The following is a 21,534-nucleotide window of genomic DNA, read 5'->3' as shown; positions in this document are numbered from 1 at the left end:
TCTAATTTATCAACCTTTCGGTTCTCTGAACCATTTATTTACCAAGTTATCTAGGTAGCGAGTCAAGCTGTGAACTCCCCCCCCCCTCCCTCAGGGAAGGTTCCTTGATGTTGGTGAGGGGCTCTTGATTTAGGGAATTGGATCTGTGCTCCAGTTCCCCGAATTAAGCCTGAATGCCTTCCACATCCCCCCAGGCACTGTATAATCCTATGGGTTTAGCGCTTCCCCCTTGATTATAATAATATGAACTCCCCCTCAACTCTGGCCAAACTACCGTAACAAACGACACTACCCTAATTTATTAACATAAATTACAACATCCGGAAGTTTTCCCTTGGTGTTTGAGGCTCGTTTCAGTGCTGCTCCATCTTCCTTCATCTTCCTTCATCTTCCTTCATCTTCCTTCATCTTCGTTCATCTTCGTTCTGCTGGCAACATCAGAGATTCTTCGGAAGTCGTAGACTTGGTGCTCTGACCGGCTACTTTCATCGCATTCTTATTAAAGAGGTCATTGTAGGTTCCAGCACCAATTGAGTAGTTTGAAAGGGGATTTGATTCCAAAGAATAAACACCGAAAGGTATCTTTCAGTGTATATGACACTAGCTATATCAAATGGAGACCACTAGCTATATCAAGTGGGGACCACTAGCTATATCAAGTGGGGGCCACTAGCTATATCAAGCGGGGACCACTAGCTATATCAAGTGGGGACCATTAACAATATCAAGTGCGGACCACTGGCTATATCAAGCGGGGACCACTAGCTATATCAAGTGGGGACCATTAACTATTTCAAGTGGGGACCACTAGCTATATCAGGTAGGGACCACTAGCTATATCAAGTGGGGATCACTAGCTATATCAAGTGGGGACCACTAGCTATAATAGATGGGGACTATTAACTATGTCAAGTGGGGATCACTAATTATATCAATTGGGGACCACTGGCTTTTTTTAAGTGGAAACCACTAGCGTTTTTAAGTGGAAACCACTAGCGTTTTTAAGTGGAAACCACTAGCGTTTTTAAGTAGAGACCACTAGCTTTTTAAATGGAGACAACTAGCGTTTTTAATTGAAAACCACCAGCTATGTAAACGGGGACTACTAGCTTTTGTGAGCACAACTAGCCTAGGTTTCTTTCTCGCATTCTGAGGACAAGATTTTGGTTCGGTTGAAGGGAAGACGAGGAATGAAAAACATTGAGTTTCTGATAATCTGTTTTTATACAACTTTCTTTCGTTACATGAGGGAGAAGAGCTGATAATAAATAATTATATATCCCCAGCACAGATGTCGATAATAAATAATTATTGAGTTAGCGTAGTCACGGTCGGCCATTTATCTGTGTTCTAGTGAGCGTGTTGAAATGTGTTAACAGTCTGTGTTAGTAGCTAGTGTTTAACAGTTTTCCTGAAGTTAACGAAGTGGTGAGAACAAATGTTGTGTTAACAGGTAATCGTTGAGAGGAAAGCGAGAAGAGAATGTGGAATAAGGCAGAGTAACATGATTGGAACAATACACAAATAACTGAAAAGTCAACACCACCGAATTCATTGTGTTTATTTGGTCTTCCGCTGAGGCTACTTAAGATGGCAGATGAGGGAATAAGTGAATGGGGAACGAGGTTGATTGCTGCGTCGGGTGAGAAGTTTTACCACATGGGGCCGTGCGACGCAATTAACTCAGTTATTTCTAATGTTTAACTTACAGGCCATGAAGTTGAAAATCATCCTTTCCATTAAATAATGGTGAGCTTCCCTGAAAATTATTTACATATAAATTATGGAATGTATTTTTTCAGCTTGGGTTTGGGAAATATACTGGATGCATGTGGCTTTCGCCTGATTTACGTAAATAAACTTATGCAGAGGCTCTGTTGATGGTGACAGATCCAGTGGCTTCATACTTGTGTTCTGCAGGAGTGAAGTGAGAGATCACGCTGGAGACTCTCTGAGGAGACTTGACGGAGACGGTGCGGGTGAGAGCTAGCTGAGAAGGAGAGGCTCGAGGGGCGGAGCGGGGGGGAGCAGCGTATTCTTGAACTGGGGTGCGGCGGGGCTGAGGAGGAGAAACCTGAGCTCTTTGTGCCCCAGAAGCTCCAGAGAATCCTCGACCTGCTGAAGATGCCTGGCCTGTTGAGGCCCTGTTGATGACGACGGATCCAGTAGCCTCATACTTGTGGTCAGCGGGCAGGAAGTGAGAGATGACACTGGAAACTCTCTCGGGAGATTTCACGGAGACGATGCGTTTGAGAGCCAGCTGAGGAGTTGAGAGAACCACGGGCGCTGGAGCAGCAGGAGCAGGGATCTGGAAGGTGCGAGTCTGTCTTTCTTCAGCCCTGTTGATGACGACAGATCCAGTGGCCTCATACCTGTGGTCAGCGGGTAAGAAATGAGAGATAACATTGGAGACTCTTTCTGGAGTTTTAACGGAGACGGTGCGAGAAAGTGCTAGCTTTGACCCGCCAGATGATGCAGATCCTGAGGACAGACCGCCAAAAGCAAATCCTCCCTTTGCAGAACCTGCCGCAGAGAAGCTGCTGCTGCTGCTGCTAGTTGACCCTCTGCTGGCAGACCCAGCAGACACTCCCCTGGAGGATAAGCTAGACAATTGAGATCCTCCACTGGAGGAGAAACTGCTCGATGCTTTCTTGCTTGCTGCAGAAGATAAACTAGATTTTTTACTTGAAGTCTGACTTGAGAATCCTGATGAAGTTCCTGAGCCGCTACTTGCTGCTGCTGATGTTCCGAAGCTGCTGAAGGAAGAACCAGAGGAACCTGAAGACCCACTGAAAGCTGAAGACCCACCGAAAGCTGCAGATCCAGACAGCTTACTAGCTGATGAACTGGAAGCTCCTGCAGATCCTTCAAGTCTGCTGGAGGAAGCACCAGATGATGATGATGATGATGTAGATCTAGCGGAGGCTGCAGAGGCAGAGAGCCTGCTTACTGAGGAACTAGAGGCTCCTGCAGATCCTTCAAACCTGCTAGAGGAAGAGCCAAAGGAACTTGCAGCTCCAGCTGCTGCTGCTGCTCCAGAGAACCTGGCTGATGAGCTAGAAGCTCCTGAAGATCCAGAGGAGAACGTTTGAGATGATCCTGAAGAACTTCCAGCTCCGTAGCGGCCGGCTGCTGCCCCAGAAAATAGTCCAGATAAAGCGGAACCTTGTCTTTCCGACCCAGCGGAGTAGCCACACAGAATTGAGCCAGACGGTATTGGAAGGGTTCGCGAGCCGGGTGACCCATACTCGCGAACGATCCTGAAGCCGCACAAATGACTGGCGGGTCCAAGAGACACTGCAGGCACCGTTGAGGAAGATTGTGATCTGGTGGTCTTGAGAGACTCTGCCAATGATTTAGCGAAGGTGGTCGATGCGCTCTCCTCGTAGCTCATGTTTTCTTCGGATTCGTAATCGTTGTTGACTCCGGATACGGCGAAGTCTGCGAACCTGGTGATGCCCTGGTTGGAGAAGACAGTGGCTGGGGCGAAGATGTCAGCATGAACGGGCTTCATGGCGATGCCGGAGTCTTGGCGCGTCACCTTCACCTGTGAAAATAGGTATTTGAGTTAGACACAACGTAGACTGGCTGATGGTAGATTTCAGGTGGCATAGACGGGAGTGATGGGAGGCTATTGACCACCTCAAACACTGGGGCGATCCAACGCAAGGTGACTCACCAAGACAAGGTGACTCGCCAAGGCAAGGTGACTCACCAAGTCAAGGTGATCCATCAAGGCGGATGTGAAGATAGCCAGACAGTAGTTAAGAGTTCTCAGCAGTCACTATTAATATACACCGTAAGATCTAGCTACCTTTTCCATGTCCTCTCATTTAAAGTCTCTCTCTCTCTCTCTCTCTCTCTCTCTCTCTCTCTCTCTCTCTCTCTCGCTAGCTCTTAACATATGATTCCCAATGATCTAACACTCCCGGTTCGATAGAGAGTGGTTGAAGTGGTGGACCACTCTCCCATGTACTCCCACGTACATGTTTCCTCAAGATCGTCTTGACCTCCCATGTGTTTTGTGTCTCCCTCTCTCCAGCATCCCTGGAAAGACATCATGTACCAGCAGTGTGGAGAAGCTGCCACACGAATACTGAATACAAGAATCTTAAGAGTTTTGTACATAGAAGTATTGCTACGTTTTATTTTGGCATTCGACACGTGAAATAGATAAATATAGTTTGCTGTCCAGGAGTGAAGCTTGTTCTGATAGATGTTGCCAGACCTGTTAGACATATTGGTGATGGTAATAATTTGTATCAGTGTTAGGTAAAAGACACAGAAGAAAATTTCATATAAGCTAGAACAATAGACATAGAGACTGAGTATTTTTGAAGCTCTGAGAACATGCAGAAATCAGTGAATAATAAAGTTATAATACAAAGTCAAAGATAAAGGGAAGAATTTTTTTCTTTAAAAATTCTGAGATGTGAGGACAGAGAAAGTGAGAGATTGAGAAGCTGGGAAGCCTCCGGCCTCTCAGTCTTGGTGTACCTGGTAGCCTTTAACAGGGTGAGCAGTGTAGGAGTAGTTGTAAAAGTATCCATCAGCGCTTAGCAAAGAGTACCAGCCGTAGGTAATACCATCGGCCCCTACCCACTCATCACGGCTCTGGTAATTTGTGTTTTCGTGGTCCTCGACTCTCACGCTGAAGCTGTAGGGGTCTGAGCCCTGAGGATATAAGCAGGTTAGTGCGTTGAATATCTGAGTTACAGAGAAGAAAAATAGGCAACTGTTGTTGTTTGCTTGAATCATGTATTTAGTTGTACGTTATATGTTTAGATATAATTTGCTTCTGAAGGTATTTCACTGTGTAAAGTTTGAAGGCAGATTGATTCTCTTCGATGGCGCGTCGTTGCTTGCCACCGTCTCTCTGCCTCAAAGGGATCCTTTAAAAATAAAGTATCTATTCTTTAGGTGGACCTTTATTAGAGTATACTTACGCTGCCGCTGTTAGCTTGCCTCGTCTGGGCATCTTGGGTGATTTTGACACCTGATCTTGCTGCATCTGCTCTGAATGCTTCCAGTTCGGCCAACAGGTCAGCGGAAGACACTGAACTTCCTCCTTCATAAGGAGCAGCCAGACGGTAGGTAAAAGACTGAGATGCACTCGAGGTGGAAGATGAAGATGCTGCCTGAGAGCGTTGAGATGCTGCTGCTGCTGCTGCTGCTGCTGCTGCCTGAGAGCTCTGATACGAAGCTGATGATGCTTCAGTACGTTGAGAGAAAGCTGATGCTGCTTGAGCGCGTCTTGATGCTGCTGCTGCTGCTGCTGCTGCTGCTTCGGTACGTTGAGCTGCTGCTGCTCTTGCCTGAGCACGTTGAGATTCTGCTGCTTCTGCTTGAGCGCGTCTTGATGCTGCTGCTGCTGCTTCAGCACGTTGAGCTGCTGCTGCAGCTTCAGCACGTCTTGATGCTGCTGCTGCTGCTTCAGCACGTTGAGCTGCTGCTGCAGCTTCAGCACGTCTTGATGCTGCTGCTGCTGCTTCAGCACGTTGAGCTGCTGCTGCTGCTTCAGCACGTCGTGATTCTGCTGCTGCTGCTTCAGCACGTCGTGATTCTGCTGCTGCTGCAGCTGATAGAGAACTTTGATATGAGGCTGATGCTGTTTCAGCACGTCGAGATGCCGCCGCTGCTACTGCGGCCTGAGATGCTGCCGACGACGTGCTGAATGCAGATGCAGCCGAAGATGCCTGTCCGCCAGCACTGGCCGACGTTTGTCTAAAGACACTGGACGAAGCTTGTCTGCTGCCGCTAGCAATAGCACCACCTGATCCCCTAGAAATAGTGACAGATCCAGTGGCCTCATACTTGTGTTCTGCAGGAGTGAAGTGAGATACAACACTGGAGACTCTCTCGGGAGACTTAACGGAAACAGTGCGAGTGAGAGCCAGTTTTGACCCAGAGGCGGAAGCTGCTCCAAGAGCTGGACCAGGTGAAGCTTTAGCTGGAGCCACAAATTGTACTGGAGCAGGTGCAGGAGCGGTTCTGACAGGTGCAGGAGCAGCTCTGACAGGTGCAAGAGCAGGTCTAACAGGTGCAGGAGCAGCTGGTTTGGCTACAAACTGTGCCTGAGATTGTCTTAGACCGCTACCTACGGCCCTGCCAGCGCCCTCTGATCCCCTGACGATGGTGACAGATCCAGTGGCCTCATACTTGTGTTCTGCAGGAGTGAAGTGAGATATAACACTGGAGACTCTCTCGGGAGACTTAACGGAAACAGTGCGAGTGAGAGCCAGTTTTGACCCAGAGGCGGAAGCTGCTCCAAGAGCTGGACCAAGTGAAGCTTTAGCTGGAGCCACAAATTGTACTGGAGCAGGAGCTGCTGGAGCAGGTGCAGGAGCGGTTCTGACAGGTGCAGGAGCAGCTCTAACAGGTGCAAGAGCAGGTCTAACAGGTGCAGGAGCAGCTGGTTTGGCTACAAACTGTGCCTGAGATTGTCTTAGACCGCTACCTACGGCCCTGCCAGCGCCCTCTGATCCCCTGACGATGGTGACAGATCCAGTGGCCTCATACTTGTGTTCTGCAGGAGTGAAGTGAGATATAACACTGGAGACTCTCTCGGGAGACTTAACGGAAACAGTGCGAGTGAGAGCCAGTTTTGACCCAGAGGCGGAAGCTGCTCCAAGAGCTGGACCAGGTGAAGCTTTAGCTGGAGCCACAAATCGTACTGGAGTAGGTGCAGGAGCGGCTCTAACAGGTGCAGGAGCAGCTCTAACAGGTGCAGGAGCAGATCTAACAGGTGCAGGAGCAGCTGGTTTGGCTGCGAACTGTGCCTGAGATTGTCTTAGACCGCTACCTACGGCCCTGCCAGCGCCCTCTGATCCCCTGACGATGGTGACAGATCCAGTGGCCTCATACTTGTGTTCTGCAGGAGTGAAGTGAGATATAACACTGGAGACTCTCTCGGGAGACTTAACGGAAACAGTGCGAGTGAGAGCCAGTTTTGACCCAGAGGCGGAAGCTGCTCCAAGAGCTGGACCAGGTGAAGCTTTAGCTGGAGCCACAAATCGTACTGGAGCAGGTGCAGGAGCGGCTCTAACAGGTGCAGGAGCAGCTCTAACAGGTGCAGGAGCAGATCTAACAGGTGCAGGAGCAGCTGGTTTGGCTGCGAACTGTGCCTGAGATTGTCTTAGACCGCTACCTACGGCCCTGCCAGCGCCCTCTGATCCCCTGACGATGGTGACAGATCCAGTGGCCTCATACTTGTGTTCTGCAGGAGTGAAGTGAGATATAACACTGGAGACTCTCTCGGGAGACTTAACGGAAACAGTGCGAGTGAGAGCCAGTTTTGACCCAGAGGATGCAGCAGCTCCAAGAGCTGGACCACTTGGAACTGGAGTAGCAAATCGAACTGGAACAGGTGCAGGAGCAGCTCTGACAGGTGCAGGAGCAGCTCTAACAGGTACTGGAGCAGCTGGTTTGGCTACGAAAAGTGCTTGTGGTTGTCTCAGACCACTACCTACGGCCCTGCCAGCGCCAGCGCCCTCTGATCCCCTGACGATGGTGACAGAACCAGTGGCCTCATACCTGTGCTCTGCAGGAGTGAAGTGAGATATAACACTGGAGATTCTCTCGGGAGACTTGACCGAGACGGTGCGAGTTAGAGCTAAATTGGATCCAGAAGACGCGGCAGCTGACGCACGCTGGACTTGAGGACGTACATCTGGAGCCGGGGAAGCTGCAGCCAAAACATTAGAGGTTCTTGGAGGACCTGAGAAAATCGCTCTTCCAGCGCCTCCAGCGCTTCCAGCACCTCCGGAACCCTTGCTGATAGTGACGGATCCAGTAGCTTCGTACTTGTGATCAGCAGGCAAGAAGTGTGAGATGACATTTGAAACTCTTTCAGGTGACCTGACGGAGACGGTGCGCGTCAGTGCTAGCTGAGAAGCAGAATTCTTTGCAGCAGCAAATGGTCTTGACTCAGCTGCAGTGATGAGTACAGGTGTGGGTGTGGCAGGGAGGACAGGGAGCTTCCGAGGCTCTGATGGGCCCCGGCTGATGTGAACACTTCCAGTGGCTTCGTACCGATGATCAACGGGGGTGAAATGGGATATGACGTTCGATTTCCTCTCAGGCGATTTAACACTAACAGTTCGAGATACTACCTGCAACAGAAAATAAAAATTGCATACAGACTGCCATTGTACGGAAATATATCTTAACTGAGAGGAAAAGACACCTATAAGCCCTCAGATTACTTCAGTATGTCCTTCATCTCCCAAGGGTAAACAAAGCATTGGAAAATCTGGATATGACAGTTTCTGTTACAGCGCGAAGATTATTATTATAATCAAAAAGAAGCGCTAAACCACAAGGGCTATACAGCGCTGCTACTGCGCGAAGAGGAAGCAAATCCAGGTAACATTTATTGAATATATAAACAGCAGCACTTGCAACTGACCCCCATAAAAAATTGTTTTAAATGATATGAGCAAATTAAGACTGTGATCATCATCTGACTAGTAACAGAGTCATGAGACTCTCTCTCTCCTATTTCCTGACGAACACAGTATCAATACCTATGGCAGTAGTAGCAGAATTTAAACCTATAAAGATTACTGTTTCTTTCTGGGCAGCAGAACTGAAGACAACATTGAAAACAACGTTTCTCCTAATAAAAAGTCTGTTGGGTAAGCGAAACGTTGTCTTGAAGTTTCCAGTGACTGCTCGTGTGTGTTTCTTATCAACTATACGATTCCAACAGTACTTAAGGGGTACCTTTACTATTTAAATTAAGATAAGGCGATGAAAAAGTATTTGAGAGAACACACCTGATTATTATTATAATCAAAAAGAAGCGCTAAGCCACAAGGGCTATACAGAAGGAACACACCTGAGAGGCGCCCTCATAGGACGGCAACTTGTCCGCCAGCCCACAGGCCAGCAAGCATAACACAAGGATCGCAACCTGCAACATATAAACATGACATCAGCAACATATTGCACACACACGCTCACACACACACACACACACAAACACACGGGGCCAGGAGCTCGGACTCGACCCCTGCAACCTCAACTAGGTGAGTACACACACACACACATATACATTTTACATAGAAATATCTGGGAGGTTCAGGGCTCTCAAAGGGATCCGTATTAAGGAACATAAAGAGTCCAAGATTGGGAGAGCACAGGGAAAAGGTGTACAAAAAAATGAACATGAGTGCAGCCAGAGAGAGTGCAGTTACTGCAGTGAGAGAGTGCAAGCAGTTACTGCAGTGACAGAGTGCAAGCAGTTACTGCAGTGAGAGAGTGCAAGCAGTTACTGCAGTGACAGAGTGCAAGCAGTTACTGCAGTGACAGAGTGCAAGGAGTTACTGCAGTGACAGAGTGCAAGCAGTTACTGCAGCGAGAGAGTGCAAGCAGTTACTGCAGTGACAGAGTGCAAGCAGTTACTGCAGCGAGAGAGTGCAAGCAGTTACTGCAGTGACAGAGTGCAAGCAGTTACTGCAGCGAGAGAGTGCAAGCAGTTACTGCAGTGACAGAGTGCAAGCAGTTACGGCAGTGAGAGAGTGCAAGCAGTTACTGCAGTGACAGAGTGCAAGCAGTTACGGCAGTGAGAGAGTGCAAGCTGTTACTGCAGTTATTAATTATTATAATTATTATTAATTATTTTATTATTAATTCTTCTTCTTCTTGTTATTATTATTATTATTATTATTATTATTATTATTATTATTATTATTATTATTATTATTATTATTATTATTATTATTATTATTATTATTATATGTATGGGTTATTCCTTAGGCCTTCGTCAACTTATTAATCTCACTCCAAAACTTTTTCTTATTTTCAACAAAATTTGTTCATAACGTCTCACCCACTCTCTCATTTGCTCTCTTTTTACATTGCTTCACCACTCTCTTAACCTCTCTTTTTCTCTCCATATACTCTTCCCCCTCCTTGCATCACTTCTACTTTGTAAAAACATCTCATATGCTAACTTTTTCTCCCTTACATCATCATTCTTTACATCATCATTCCACCAATTGCTCTTCTTCCCTCCCGCACCCACTTTCCTGTAACCACAAACTTCTGCTGAACACTCTAACACTACATTCTTAACCTACCCCATACATCTACCCCATTGCCTATGCTCTCACTAGCCCATCTATCCTCCAATAGTTGTTTATATCTTACTCTAACTGCCTCCTCTTTTAGTTTATAAACCTTAACCTCTCTTTTACTTGCTGCTTCTATTTTCCTTGTATCTCATCTACCTTTTACTCTCATTGTAGCTACAACTAAAAAATGATCTGATATATCTGTGGCCCCCTATAAACATAAACATCCTGAAGTCTACCCAACAGTCTTTTATCTACCAATACATAGTCTAACAAACTACTATCATTACGCCCTATATCCTATCTTGTATACTAATTTACCCTTTCTTTTCTTAAAATATGTGTTACCTATAACCAGACCTTTTCCTATACAAAGGCCTTCATTAACATTTACACCTGGCACCCCAAGCTTACCTACCACTCCCTCTATAACCGTTTCTCCCACTTTAGCATTCATATCTGCACCACTACTCTCTCATTTGGTTCAAAACTTCCGAGCACTCTCCTAACATCTCCCAATATCTTTAACTCTCTCTTCTACACTCCTCTCTTCTCCAGGTGCATACATACATATTATGACCCACTTTTGGCATCCAACCCTTATTTTAATCCATATACTTCGTGACTTTATGCATTTATATTCTTCCTTCTCCTTCCTTAACTGATCCTTCAACATTATTGCTACCCCTTCCTTAGCTCTAACTCTCTCAGATACTCCTGAGTTAATCTTATTTATTTCTCCCCACTGAAACTCCCCTACCCCCTTCAGATTTGTTTCGCTTAGAGTCAGAATATCCAACTTCTTTCCAGTCATAAAACTGGTAATCATCTCTTTCTTATAGTCTGCACTACATCCACGCATATCCAAACATCCCAGTTTTATAAAGTTTTTCTTCTTTTTAGTTTTAGTAATTTATACAGGAGGTGTTACTAACCCATTGCTCCCGGCCCTTTAGTTGCCTCTCACGACACGAATGGCTTCTACTTCCCCATGGAAGCGGAATATATATATATATATATATATATATATATATATATATATATATATATATATATATATATATATATATATATATATATATATATATATATATATATATATATATATATATATATATATATATATATATATATATATATGTCGTGCCGAATAGGCAGAACTTGCAATCTTGGCTTAAATAGCAAAGCTCATCTTGCCATATAAGACAAGCGAAAATTTGTGTATGCAATAATTTCGCCAAAATCATCCTGAACCTAACGAAAAAAATACATTTCACTGTGTTTGTTTAGTATTAAATTATTGTAAACAAATCTAAAATATATTTAGTTGGGTTAGGCTAAAATAAATAGTTCTTGTTATAATAAGGTTAGGTAAGTTTTCTAAGATTCTTTTGGAGCAAAATTAAAAATTTTTACATTAACATTAATGAAAAAAATATATCCTTAAACGTATAAGAGAAAATTTTTAGAAAGGACTTAATTTTAAATGAGTTCTTGCTAATTGACCAGTTCTACATATTCGGCACGACATATATATATATATATATATATATATATATATATATATATATATATATATATATATATATATATATATATATATATATATATATATATATATATACATAATATAGGGGGTGGTAGGAGAAAATTCTCAAACAGCTTCAGGGAGAATCTTGAGTTTTCCCAGAAGCAAGTTTATTCTTTTCTCTGAGGATGAGGGTCCCCATAACAGTTCTAGAGGTGGTACCTCCCTATATTTATATATATATATATATATATATATATATATATATATATATATATATATATATATATATATATATATATATATGTATGTATGTATGTATGTATATACACACACACACACATATATATATATATATATATATATATATATATATATATATATATATATATATATATATATATATATATATATATATATATATATATATATATATATATATATATCAACAAGTCGGTCGTCTCCCACCGAGGCAGGGTGACCCAAAAAAGAAAGAAAATCCCCAAAAAGAAAATACTTTCATCATCATTCAACACTTTCACCACACTCACACATTATCACTGCTTTTGCAGAGGTGCTCAGAATACAACAGTTTAGAAGCATATACGTATAAAGATACACAACATATCCCTCCAAACTGCCAATATCCCAAACCACTCCTTTAAAGTGCAGGCATTGTACTTCCCATTTCCAGGACTCAAGTCCGACTATATGAAAATAACCGGTTTCCCTGAATCCCTTCACTAAATATTACCCTGCTCACACTCCAACAGATCGTCAGATCCCAAGTATCATTCGTCTCCATTCACTCCTATCTAACACGCTCATGCACGCTTGCTGGAAGTCTAAGCCCCTCGCCCACAAAACCTCCTTTACCCCCTCCTTCCAACCCTTTCGAGGACGACCCCTACCCCTCTTTCCTTCCCCTATAGATTTATATGCTTTCCATGTCATTCTACTTTGATCCATTCTCTCTAAATGACCAAACCACCTCAACAACCCCTCTTCAGCCCTCTGACTAATACTTTTATTAACTCCACACCTTCTCCTAATTTCCACACTCCGAATTTTCTGCATAATATTTACACCACACATTGCCCTTAGACAGGACATCTCCACTGCCTCCAACCGTCTCCTCGCTGCTGCATTTACCACCCAAGCTTCACATCCATATAAGAGTGTTGGTACTACTATACTTTCATACATTCCCTTCTTTGCCTCCATAGTTAACGTTTTTTGACTCCACATATACCTCAACGCACCACTCACCTTTTTTCCCTCATCAATTCTATGATTAACCTCATCCTTCATAAATCCATCCGCCGACACGTCAACTCCCAAGTATCTGAAAACATTCACTTCTTCCATACTCCTCCTCCCCAATTTGATATCCAATTTTTCTTTATCTAAATCATTTGATACCCTCATCACCTTACTCTTTTCTATGTTCACTTTCAGCTTTCTACCTTTACACACATTCTCAAACTCATCCACTAACCTTTGCAATTTTTCTTTAGAATCTCCCATAAGCACAGTATCATCAGCAAAAAGTATCTGTGTCAATTCCCATTTTGAATTTGATTCCCCATAATTTAATCCCGCCCCTCTCCCAAACACCCTAGCATTTACTTCCTTTACAACCCCATCTATAAATATATTAAACAACCATGGTGACATTACACATCCCTGTCTAAGACCTACTTTTACCGGGAAGTAGTCTCCCTCTCTTCTACACACCCTAACCTGAGCCTCACTATCCTCATAAAAGCTCTTTACAGCATTTAATAACTTACCACCTATTCCATAAACTTGCAATATCTGCCACATTGCTCATCTATCCACTCTATCATATGCCTTTTCTAAATCCATAAATGCAATAAAAACTTCCCTACCTTTATCTAAATACTGTTCACATATATGCTTCAATGTAAACACTTGATCTACACATCCCCTACCCACTCTGAAACCTCCTTGCTCATCCGCAATCCTACATTCTGTCTTACCTCTAATTCTTTCAATTATAACCCTACCGTACACTTTTCCTGGTATACTCAGTAAACTTATTCCTCTATAATTTTTACAGTCTCTTTTGTCCCCTTTCCCTTTATATAAAGGGACTATACATGCTCTCCGCCAATCCCTAGGTACCTTCCCCTCTTTCATACATTTATTAAACAAAAGTACCAACCACTCCAACACTATATCCCCCCCTGCTTTTAACATTTCTGTCATGATCCCATCAGTTCCAGCTGCTGTACCCCCTTTCATTCTACGTAATGCCTCACGTACCTCCCCCACACTTACATTCTGCTCTTCTTCACTCCTAAAAGATGGTATACCTCCCTGGTATACATATATATATATATATACATATATATATATATATATGTGTGTGTGTGTGTACTCACCTAGTTGAGGTTGCAGGGGTCGAGTCCAAGCTCCTGGCCCCGCCTCTTCACTGGTCGCTACTAGGTCACTCTCCCTGTGTGTGTGTGTGTGTGTGTGTGTGTGTGTGTGTGTGTGTGTGTGTGTGTGTGTGTGTGTGTGTGTGTGTGTGTGTGTGTGTGTGTGTGTATGTGTGTGTGTGTGTAAATTTATATGCTAAGCGTTAGAGTTCACCGAAAATCATTTAGAAGAGATCTGAGATTGTGTAATATTCAAACTATGAGACGACCTCATAAAAGTTGTAAATTGTTGTAAAGGATCAACACACACAAAAAATAACTTTCACCTCCTTGAAGGTAAAACTGTAATCAGACACTCAGACACCTGACACTCAGACAGGTGTCTGAACAGGAAGCTGGAGGGGGGAGGGGAGGAGGGGGAAGATGAGAGGAGAGAGAGGGGAAAGAGGAGAGAGAGGGAGGGGAAGAGGAGGATGAAATGGGGAGGTTAGTGTGGGAAAAGGAATATCAATATACAAATAAACAAGGCGTCAGGGGGAGATAGAGGAGAAGAAAAGGAGAGATAAATAAGAGAACGAGAGGTGGGAGAAGCGACTGCTTCGTTTAGTAAAGCTCAATACATCCGTAATGTGCTGTAACCTTATTCAGCACGATAGTTACGTAGTGGGAACAATAGTTAATTATGGGGGAAGGAAGGAAGAATGGGACACTGGGAGAAGAGAAAGAATAGAAATGGAGAGGAGAATAGGTGAAGAGAAGGTGGGAAAACAGCTCCTTTGGGACATAATAGAAATAGGGAAACACTGAGGCAGTGTCAGAGATAGGGAGACAATGAGGCTGTGTCAGAGATAAGGAGACAATGAGGCTATGTCAGAGATAGGGAGACACTAAGGCTGTGTCAGAGATAGGGAGACAATGAGGCTGTATCAGAGATAGGGAGACACTGAAGCTGTGTCAGAGAGAAGGGATGATGAAGGAGGTGAAGGAGGGTAAAGGGGGAGTGAAGGGAAGGAGGCTAGGAGAGATATGGGAGGGATAGAACGAACAGGGGGGGGGGAAGCTGAAAGGACTGGGAACCAGTTTGGGGAATCTAGGGCGAGGCTATAGAAAGGTAGGAGGAGGAGGAGGAGGAGGAGGAGGAGGAAGAAGGATAAGGAAGAAGAGAAGGAGGAGGAAGAACAAGAAAGAAGACAACGAGAAGGGGGAGGATAAGTAAGAAGAATAAGGAAGAAGAAGAGGAGGAGGAGGAAAAGGAGTATCATACAATACCAGGCCAAGCGATAGTCAACCAGACTTGATCCACGATAGAGCAGTTTCAGTTCCTTGGATCAGGATCCTCACTCCCACCCCCCGGCATATATAAGCACCTAACTTAAAGAATTTGATAATTACTTCAGCTCCGAAAACCTAACTGATCCCTTACATTATTTTCCTCGCTACTCAAGTCAAGTCTTCTGTTTCGGCGTTAGATTCTATAATTACTCAGCTTCGGGCAGTAAAACACTTGGATGGTAATCTCCACAACGGTTAATTATCTCTAAATTATTCGTAATTACCTGTCGGTATAATAAGCGCGGATAATGATGAGGGGAAAGGACGAAATTAAAATACCCGAATGTTCTTGACTGTGAACTCGGCCGGACTTCGCCAAGTGGTTAAGGCTGAACTAATTACACCAGCGGCTAGACCCGCTAGAGGGCTGCAAGGAAACGCGTGATTATGGAAATTTGCACTAATTAAGACGCGAGACGCCAAGCGTTGCTTCACGCTGCTTAAGAAGTTCTGTGTGAGTGAGGTATATAGTTACTGGCTTGTTGTGGGTGCCGTGTAATGCGCTCTCTGGAGCGCATAGCAGTGACTGCTGAAACAGGCACTATTATGCGCGCGAGGGGGGGGGGCTGACGACGGCGCTACGGGGCCTTGGTGATTGAGAATGGTTGCGTTTCGTCGTCTTCAAGCTAAATGTGTTAGTGTGAAGACGACGAATGTTTCGTTGTCTTCAGAGAGAGAGAGAGAGAGAGAGAGAGAGAGAGAGAGATCGAAGTCAGCAGGACTCGATACTGCTACTGGGGACGGTCAAGGTTCCCAGGCAGCGCTTTTATCCACTCAGCCACGAATCCCACATAAGCTGGGTAGCCTGGATCACAAGCTATGTTTCTCTCCCAGCCCGGGCACGTCAGTCAGCCTCAAGCATGGATTCACGCCATTTCAGTCACCTCCTGTATGTTCTAACTTCTCAGCTTATGTAGCATTCGTGGCTGAGTGGATAAAAGCGCTACCTGGGAATCTTGTCCGTCCCCAGTAGCAGTATCGAGTACTGCTGACTGCGATCTTTCTCTGTACATACCCGCTTGTTCCTGTGGGTTGCATATATATATATATATATATATATATATATATATATATATATATATATATATATATATATATATATATATATATATATATATATATATATATATATATATATATATATATATATATATATATAGACTATGTATAAGTAATCTATATTCCTAAGCAGGATTACATTTTATCCATGGACTCGCGAAGTTAATCCCATTATATCAGAAGCTTAACTATTCTCACTCAGCACAAGCTTCATAAACATATTTGCAACAGGTGAGCTTAGATCTAGGCTCTCCTGCACAATTACATCGCCTCTTGTTGCATTTTTAAACTGCTGCCAATTTGTAAACCCAGACGAGTCAGTTCCAGGTTTATAATTCTCATTCGGTGTTGTGGGTATTGTTGTATTTCGCATCGCTTCCTTATGTTCCAAATTTTTTCTTCCTCTGACCTATTTTACTTCTAAGATATTTTGTTCTTCAGAATTTCTGATCATCAGTCTGTTTTGATCTCCAAGCTGTTTGATGTCCAATCACGTGATCTCCAACCTATTCTGATCTCCAGCCTATTTGGATCTCCAAGTTATTTAATGTCCAGTCATCTGATTTCTAACCTATTCTGATCTCAATCCAATTTTTAACTTATTCTTTATCTAATCTATTCTGATATTTAATGTATTTGTTATCTTATCCACTTCTTCTCTTGCGCGTTTGTTCTCTCTCATATTTCATTTCTTACCTCTTTGTTTAATGGTCTTGCATAACATGGAAATCAAAAACACCCTTTTATATGCTTACAAAAAGGGTTAATTTGTTTGAAGTGGTAACATTTATTAAGCACTTGACTGTAATACTGACCTATCGTGTTACGATACATGTTTGTTGACCTTTCGACCGCCGGCCGATCCTCGTGATCGGCAGAGTGATCGGCTTCCACAATACCGAGGAGAAACTGCGTTCATTTGTGCGGAAATTACCGCGATTACGAGGTCAATTTAACAACATTTGTTTACTCAATTAAGATTATTAACATTAAGCGCCGAGTTCTCGAAGTCTCTTAACTTTGCTTTCGGTACGTAAAGTTTTCATTTTTTTGTGTGTTGTTCTGCAACATAAACTGGAAGAACGGTTATGCAAAACAAGAAACTGGATTGTGCAATCTGGGTCATTCAGAGTCTGTGACTCTAACACAAGGTGCAACAATTATCCACCGTATAAGATTGTCGGCAGCAGAATTTACGGTGCACGAATTCGTTGCTTGATGCGCTCGTGTGTGCAGGCAGTGTATTGTGTGTATATATATATATATATATATATATATATATATATATATATATATATATATATATATATATATATATATATATATATGTATATGTATATATATATATATATATATATATATATATATATATATATATATATATATATATATATATATATATATATATATATATATATATATATATATATTAGCTGAGTACATTCAGCCTACTGAAAGCACATTGTGTACAGTTATGAGGCTAATTAAACGGCCGTACAGGTGTGCTGAGAACTTTACGATATGACTACATTACGTCATGTCTCTAATATGAAACTACCTGCAAATCTTTAGAATATTAAAAACATTAGTTCGAGCAAAACACTTATGCAAACACTAATGTTTTTAATATTAAGTGTTTTGCTCGAACGAGTGAATCATTCAGGTCAGGTCGACCTGAATGATTCCAGGTCACCTTCTATATTTTTTTTTTTGTGTGGTTTTGTGCTTGTGCGCCTCTGGTTTCCGTCCATCTAGCCCACCACCTCGCCCACTTCTTCGCCCACTTCTTCGCCCACCTCTTCAACCCCCGACCACCGCCCACCCTGCGCATCATCAGTCGAATTCCGCTGTTTTGTGTTCCACTCACCACTGTCTGGAGCCATATCGCTGCCACAACGTACACCTGTGTGTCTTAACGTACGCCTGGGATCATCCGCATACACCTGTGCGTCCTCACGTACGCCTTTGGTCATCCACATATACCACTGTGTCCCCATGTACGAGTGTATTCATCCACGTACATCTGCGTCTCACCAGCTTTCGCTACGGACCCTTACGTCCCCCACGGACGCTAGACAAACCAGAAAGACTTGCGTTTTAGATAAAAAGATATATTCTTTACGATGCAATATATCCAGTTTTCACAAAGATAACGAAAACACGTTATCTAAAGATTTCTTTCACGTATACAAGTCGAACGTTCGCGGGAGACCAGATATACCCGACTTACTGCCGATGATAGTGAAGGGTCGGGACGGAGTGTTTGTAGAACGACGTATTATTGGATAAACATTTCGCCCTGTTGAGCTTTATCAAGTCACGGGCTTGATAACGCTCCACACTGAGCGAAACGTTGTGTGTTATCTTGGAGATTTTCGACAACAGGTCCGGAGGTGAGGTAAGATGAGTGGTTTGCGGGTGTACTCCCGTCCAGCGTATAGTTCCGTTCCGGGGTCTTCTTGTTCACGAGAGGATCCAGCACTGGCTCCCAAAATGGGGGAGTGTCGTATATCATCTTTTGATATAATTTGTACAGTCGTCTTGCCCTGGGAAGTTGACAAGGGGGATGGGTCGTTATAGTCTCTTCGCCAAAGCTTTCAAGCCATCAAACCGACGTCAACAACGGTAGAGATATATTAGTTTGATGGGGGATTTTTAAGCTACGTAACTCCCACCACCGTCAAGTGCATAGACCAATTAAATATTCTGATTGGTGGCGGATCCAGAGGTACAAAGAGCATTTGTACACAGTCGTTGCCTTGTGACGGGATGGCATTTGTAACCACCACCGCCACGATGTGTATTCAGCACTCGCAATGGATTAGATTTAATAACACAGACAAAAATAACCCGAAACGCGGGTCTGCTTACTAATTATGATTGGAATGATTTTTTCGGCATTCATCCATTGTTTCTGCTTTCTTGCGGAGGAAGAAGCAAGTGAATTTGTGCAGGTCGATCATTAATGAAGTGTCTGAGGATGGTAATGTGTTGAATTATGGTCATAAATGATGCAGGTCTTCAGAAAATTGACGTGTTGACACTCGAAGCAAGAAGCAGCAGCCATGTTGATAGTAGGAGTAACAGGAGGGAGGGGATTGAACAGTATTAGAAATACCAAAATGGGAAAAAGTAGGATGAGAGGAGGAGGAGGAAGAGGAGGAGGAGGAGGAAGAGGAGAAGGAGGAGGAGGAAGACGAGAAGGAGGAGGAGGAAGAGGAGAAGGAGGAGGAGGAAAGGGAGAAAGGGGGAGTGTCAAGGTCAACTGTCGCTAACTTTCACTGGCGGAAGCCATAACATTATTGTCTACAAATCACATAATTCTCGCGTCGCACACCCTGTAAGACCCCTCCTTCCCTCCCTACCAGACCCTGTAAAACCCCTCCTTCCCTCCCTACCAGACCCTGTAAAACCCCTCCTTCCCTCCCTACCAGACCCTGTAAAACCCCTCCTTCCCTCCCTACCAGACCCTGTAAAACCCCTCCTTCCCTCCCTACCAGACCCTGTAAGACCCCTCCTTCCCTCCCTACCAGACCCTGTAAAACCCCTCCTTCCCTCCCTCCCTACCAGACCCTGTAAGACCCCTCCTTCCCTTCCTACCAGACCCTGTAAGACCCCTCCTTCCCTCCCTACCAGACCCTGTAAGACCCCTCCTTCCCTCCCTACCAGACCCTGTAAGACCCCTCCTTCCCTGCCTACCAGACCCTGTAAGACCCCTCCTTCCCTCCCTACCAGACCCTGTAAGACCCGTCCTTCCCTCCCTACCAGACCCTGTAAGACCCCTCCTTCCCTCCCTACCAGACCCTGTAAGACCCCTCCTTCCCTCCCTACCAGACCCTGTAAGACCCGTCCTTCCCTCCCTACCAGACCCTGTAAGACCCCCTCCTTCCCTCCCCCCCTACCAGACCCTGTAAGACCCCTCCCTCCCTACCAGACCCTGTAAGACTGGCTGGGTGTTCCAAGGCTAGTGCAAGAATGGATTCTTAGGCCTATAGAGTTATTTTAAAAAATGGGAAAACCAATTATAAGAATTACTATATATATATATATATATATATATATATATATATATATATATATATATATATATATAAATATATATATAAACACTGATCTCTGGCTGAAGGAGACTCGAACCTACGAACCTTGGAACAAGGTACGCAGTGCTATACCAATCTACCCACACTGGACAATACCTTGGCGTGCAGCTTGCGCTGCACGTTGATCCAAGGCAGCCAGCTTTCAGGGAGAAGGCTTACGGCTTTTCAGAGATCAGTGTTTGTGTATATTTCGCCTGCTCTTGCGAATTCCTTGCATATACATACACACACACACACACACACACACACACACACACACACACACACAAATATATATATATATATATATATATATATATATATATATATATATATATATATATATATATATAGTAGCATTACACTACTTATCTATCGTCATGTTTCCAGGTTTACCAAATTAAGCAGAAACCTGAGGTGTCCTGGAGGAGAGTCGTGGACACTGAGAGATGATACGTGGAGAAGACTACCAGTGATGGGCCTGTGTTAATATGTATCACAAGGATGTATCACTGATGGCTGACCCAGGAATGTAGGTCACTCTGACCTTGCATTTCTCTCCCTCTCTCTCTCTCTCTCTCTCTCTCTCTCTCTATCTATCTATCTATCTATCTCTCTAAAAATAATTATAGTAATAATGAAAACAGCAATAATAATAACTATAATTACAATAATAATTATAATAATAACACCGTTCATATTACATAAACGAATACAATGGAATCAGATTATGTAATTACCTTCTTGAACGTTACGTAACCAGAATTCGTTATATAATCTCTAATTATGTTTTTGTTATTACTCATGTCACACACACACACACACACACACACACACACACACACACACACACACACACACACACACACACACACACACACACACACAACCAAATAACTGCTGCATCATATGGGCGCCTAGCAAACCTCAGAACAGCATTCCGACATCTTAATAAGGAATCATTCAGGACCCTGTACACCGTGTACGTTAGGCCCATATTGGAGTATGCGGCACCAGTTTGGAACCCACACCTAGCCAAGCATGTGAAGAAACTA

General features: G+C 43.6%; 1 protein-coding gene across 2 annotated transcripts in view; it reads right to left on the bottom strand.

Annotated features, from left to right (window-relative positions):
• Nucleotides 1-1,205: 1,205 nt before the first annotated feature.
• Nucleotides 1,206-21,534, bottom strand: part of LOC128685822 (pneumococcal serine-rich repeat protein-like) — a 44,819-nt gene continuing 24,490 nt past the window's right edge. The window contains exons 2-5 of one of the 2 annotated variants that reach the window (XM_053772508.2): nt 8,840-8,914; nt 4,947-8,111; nt 4,498-4,674; nt 1,206-3,547 (exon numbers count right to left, since the gene is read on the bottom strand). In XM_053772508.2, the coding sequence (XP_053628483.2) occupies nt 1,862-3,547; nt 4,498-4,674; nt 4,947-8,111; nt 8,840-8,914 (5,103 nt within the window). In that variant the 3' untranslated portion in view covers nt 1,206-1,861. The remainder of the gene's footprint in view (nt 3,548-4,497; nt 4,675-4,946; nt 8,112-8,839; nt 8,915-21,534) is intronic. The other variant, XM_070087777.1, reaches the window with a different exon arrangement.

The sequence above is a fragment of the Cherax quadricarinatus genome, chromosome 23 (assembly GCF_038502225.1).
Source record: "Cherax quadricarinatus isolate ZL_2023a chromosome 23, ASM3850222v1, whole genome shotgun sequence".
Taxonomy (NCBI): domain Eukaryota; kingdom Metazoa; phylum Arthropoda; class Malacostraca; order Decapoda; family Parastacidae; genus Cherax; species Cherax quadricarinatus.
The sequence above is the reverse complement of the archived record's forward strand: the minus strand, read 5'-3'. Positions and strand labels throughout refer to the sequence as shown.